This window comes from Carassius gibelio, chromosome A3 (genome assembly GCF_023724105.1).
Source record: "Carassius gibelio isolate Cgi1373 ecotype wild population from Czech Republic chromosome A3, carGib1.2-hapl.c, whole genome shotgun sequence".
NCBI lineage: Eukaryota > Metazoa > Chordata > Actinopteri > Cypriniformes > Cyprinidae > Carassius > Carassius gibelio.
Genome location: NC_068373.1, coordinates 33,644,770 through 33,649,187, shown reverse-complemented (window position 1 = coordinate 33,649,187; position 4,418 = coordinate 33,644,770). Strand labels below are relative to the sequence as shown.

Genomic DNA, 4,418 nt, shown 5'->3' with positions numbered 1-4,418 from the left:
GGGAACTGCATCGGGCACCGCCTCGGGAACTGCATCGGGCACCGCCTCGGGAACTGCATCGGGCACCGCCTCGGGAACTGCATCGGGCACCGCCTCGGGAACTGCATCGGGCACCGCCTCGGGAACTGCATCGGGCACCGCCTCGGGAACTGCATCGGGCACCGCCTCGGGAACTGCATCGGGCACCGCCTCGGGAACTGCATCGGGCACTGCCTCGGGAACTGCATCGGGCACCGCCTCGGGAACAGCCTCGGCCTCCGGAGCAGCAGCGGGCACCGCATCGGGAATGACCTCGGCCACCGCCCCGGCCTCCGGAACAGCAACGGGAACCGCATCGGGAACGGCCTCGGCCACCGCCTCGGCCTCCGGAACAGCAGCGGGCACCGCCTCGGCCTCCGGAACAGTAGCGGGCATCGCATCGGGAACGGCCTCGGCCACCGCCTCGGCCTCCGGAACAGCAACGGGAACCGCATCGGCCTCCAGAACCGCAGCGGGCACCGCATCGGGAACAGCCTCAGCCACCGCCTCCGAAACAGCAGCGGGCACCGCATCGGGAATGGCCTCATGGATGGCAGCGGTCCGCTCGGGAACGTTCTCCGGGTCCTGAGGAACAGTAGCTGCCTGTCTCCTCCTCCGCCCTCTACGATGGAGAGTCGGTGGCGTTGAGTCGGCCATCTTGTGCTGTGGTGCTGGGCTGGCAGCCATCCTGGGCTGTGGCGCTAGGCTGGCGGCCATCTTGGGCTGTGGCGCTAGGCTGGCGGCCATCCTGGGCTGTGTCGCTAGGCTGGCGGCCATCTTGGGCTGTGGCGCTAGGCTGGCGGCCATCTTGGGTTGTGGCGCTAGGCTGGCGGCCACCTTGGGCTGTGGCGCTAGGCTGGCGGCCATCTTAGGCTGTGGCGCTAGGCTGGCGGCCATCTTGTGCTGTGGGGCTGAGTTGGCAGCAATCTTGTGCTGTGGGACTGAGCTGGCGGCCATCTTGTGCTGTGGCGCTGAGCTGGCGGCCATTTGGTGCCGCTGTACAGGACTGGCGGCCATCTGGTACCACGGCGCTGGCTCAGCCGATCTGCATTTCCCCTCTCCTCTCGGGACATCTTGGGGAAATGGCCGCCCCCATCCGAATCTCGGATCGATGGGAGGCCACAGTGGCGATCGCTGCCGGACATCCTCTCGACCGCTTGCTCCGGAGCGACCTCCCCTGGTCCCCCGGAACACCACTAGGCGAGAGCCCTCAAAACCATTACGCTTGCTGGCTGATGAGTACATGGCAGCAGACATACCGCTGGATCCTTGACGATGGAGTCCTTCTGTCACGGTAGGGTTAGATGAAACGCAAAGAGAGGATGGATCCAAGTGCAGGTAAGGGATTTATTTAAACGGAAGGGTAATTACAAAATAAACAGTCATGAGAGACAAACAAAAACCAAAAGAGGGAACCGGATGAAACGGGGAACTCAGAAGAACAAGAAGGTAGAGGAAGTCTCGGGGAACGAGAGCATGAGACACAAAGGGTAAGGACTCCATGATGACAACAGAGAAAGACAGCTCTATATAGGGAAACTAATGACAGAGTATTGTCAACACCTGTGCGATTCTAATTGGAGTGCAATTACTGTGAAGACACAACCAGACTAGCGGAATTAAAGTGCCTATGGTGAAGTGCCTAAGGGGAAGTGAGCTCACTAGGGAACACCCAGGAAAACAAAGACTGGCAGCGTGACATGAAGTGCCCTTGAGCAAAGCACTGAACCCCCAATTGCTCCCTGGGTGCTTGAAAAAGTAGCTGCACATTGTTTCGGGTGTGTGTTCATGGTGTGTGTGTGTGTGTGTGTGTGTGTGTTTCCTACTCACTGCTGTGTGTATGGATGGATTAAATACAGATCACCAGTTCTGAGTATGGGTTACCATACTTGGCAAATGTCATGACTTTCACTTTCTGTTAAGGGAAGTACATACACAAAGTATACTATACATAATATAGATTATATATATTTATGATATATATTTTATAATAAAACTCATATATAATGTGTGATATACTTTCAGTTTATCTGTTTGTTTGTTTTTAGAATAATGTTCTGAAATCCTTATAAAGAAAATGAATGGAAATTACTTTCATAACCAAGAGAATTCTGAGGATGAGATTACCAAAATTCTCAAGTGTGAGTCGGCAAAATGACTTACAAAGAAGGTTGGGAGGTGGATTTGTTTAAGAGGTCATTTAGGTGAGAGGACACCATCACAGTCACACACTGAAGTCATACTGAGCAAGCTTTACACATGCTGAAGATGAAGCCTGTCTCTCTGCCCCCCGGGAGCTGCCAAAGCACACTGACATTGGAGAAAGAGAGAGATTCACATACCATGGCCAAAAAGAGAAATTTCCAAGCCTTTGTAAAAACACACATAACCCCATTCACCAAATCTGTGCTTGAAGTGGAGAGCAGTCACACAATATCAGCATTTGCAGTTACATCTCCAGTGTTGTGGTTATACTCCCTACTGTGGCTCTCCAGAATCTCAAAAAATTGTTTATGTTATCTCTCTCTCTCTCTCTCTCTCTCTCTGTCTCTCTCTGTGTGTGTGTGTGTGTGTGTGTGTGTGTGCAGTACTGTCAAAAAGTCTTAGGCCACTAGTATTTTCACTGGTTTCAAACTGTCAGTTATTTATATATTTTGCTGTACTGTGTCAGTAGCAAATACCAGTTGACATCTCCAAGCATTATTTTTGCCATTAATTGTAATAATGCACTGAGAGTTTTGTTTGTACAAGGAGTCTGACAGCCACTGCCCCAAACAGAGATCTGATCTCACCATCATTCAATCTGTCTGGAATAACATGATGAAATGAAACAAACTGAGACAGACTCAATCCAGAAGAAATGTAGCAATGTCTCCAAGACACTTCAAGAAACCTACCCGTAAAGCTACCTGAAAAACAATGCACAAGTGCATCTAGGACAAAAGCTTCTTTTAGTGCATAGTGTGGTCACACCAAATGTTGATTTTATTTAGTGAAGTTAATAGAAGTTCATTAATAAAATCTATTTATGGCATTACTTTTGACAGCATCCTCACTTTACAGCATTTTTACACAAGTGCCTAAACATTGCACAGTACTGTAGCTTTGTAGGTTTCTTGAAGCGTTTTGGAGGCATTGCCACAGTTTAAGTTTGTTGAAATAATTAATAATCATTAATTGTTTTATTATATTTTTAACCACAGTGCAATAACATATGGTATAAAGATATTTGGTCTTTTTGCATTAGTGCAAATATACCGTATTTTCCAGACTATAAGTCACACCTTTTTTCATAGTTTGGCTAGTCCTGCGACTTATAGTCAGGTGCGACTTATTTATCAAATTTAATTTGACATGAACCAAGAGAAATGAACTAAGACAAATCAGCCAAGAGAAAATATTACCGTCTACAGCCGCAAGAGGGCGCTCTATGATGCTCAGTGCTCCTGTATTCTACACTGAAAACACAGAGCGCCCTCTCGAGGCTGTAGACGGTCATGTTTTCTCTTTGTTCTTGGTTCTAAATAAATGCAACTTATAGTCGAGTGCAACTTATATATGTTTTTTTTTCCTCATCATGATGTATTTTTGGACTGATGCGACTTATACTTAGGTGCAACATATAGTCCGAAAAATACGGTATATACAGTATAAACAATTATTAATGCATTATTATTATTATTATTATTATTATTATTATTATTATTATTATTATTATTATTATTATTGTTGTATTAATTGTTGTTGTTGTGTTTTGAAAACTTTGCAGTACAAAGAAACAAGTTATTACAACAAAAATAATGTGCATTATAACAGTTTACCCTGTTCTGAACATCCATTTAATATACTTTCTACTGAAATCAGTGCTCCTTCCACCCAAAAACTGTCAACTCAGCAGAAAGAGTATGATATCTGGAAACAGCAAGAAAAAAATAAATACATAAAAAATCAGGAGATGATGATGACGAATAACGAAAGGCAAAGCTTCTGTCTGTGCAGAGCTCTGAGCCACCTTAGTACCTTTAAGAGTTGTGTTTTCAATTGACTTGCTGTGGTAATGTTTAAAATGACAAGCATGGTTCTGGAATGCACTAATTCATAAGCAGTCAAAAGTTGCCCAGTTCAGCTGGGAGAAATATTTAGTGAGTCTACACCAGGATGAGCAAGAGCTTTTAATTATTGATAGATACTACATGAATGTCTGGCAAGGAGTTTGCTCACAGAAAGTTTTAGGAATTTACAGGAAACCCAGAATGAAACATCTAGGATCACATGGATGCCATACACGAATTCACGATGTAGTAATGTTCTTTGGGAACATGTCCAAATAGCCCCTTGATCTCTTTCTCTCCCACTGCACTTCAAACAGCGGAAATCCATATTGCTGTGAAAGTGTCCCC

General features: G+C 46.3%; 1 protein-coding gene across 1 annotated transcript in view; it reads right to left on the bottom strand.

The window, feature by feature from the left end:
- The window catches only part of LOC127943397 (nematocyst expressed protein 3-like), a 10,349-nt gene extending 8,635 nt beyond the window's left edge, over positions 1–1,714 (bottom strand). Inside the window, exons 1-2 of the mRNA XM_052539869.1 lie at positions 856–1,714; positions 7–825 (exon numbers count right to left, since the gene is read on the bottom strand). Of these exons, the coding sequence (XP_052395829.1) occupies positions 7–825; positions 856–1,275 (1,239 nt within the window). The 5' untranslated portion in view covers positions 1,276–1,714. The remainder of the gene's footprint in view (positions 1–6; positions 826–855) is intronic.
- Between the last annotated feature and the right edge of the window lie 2,704 nt (positions 1,715–4,418).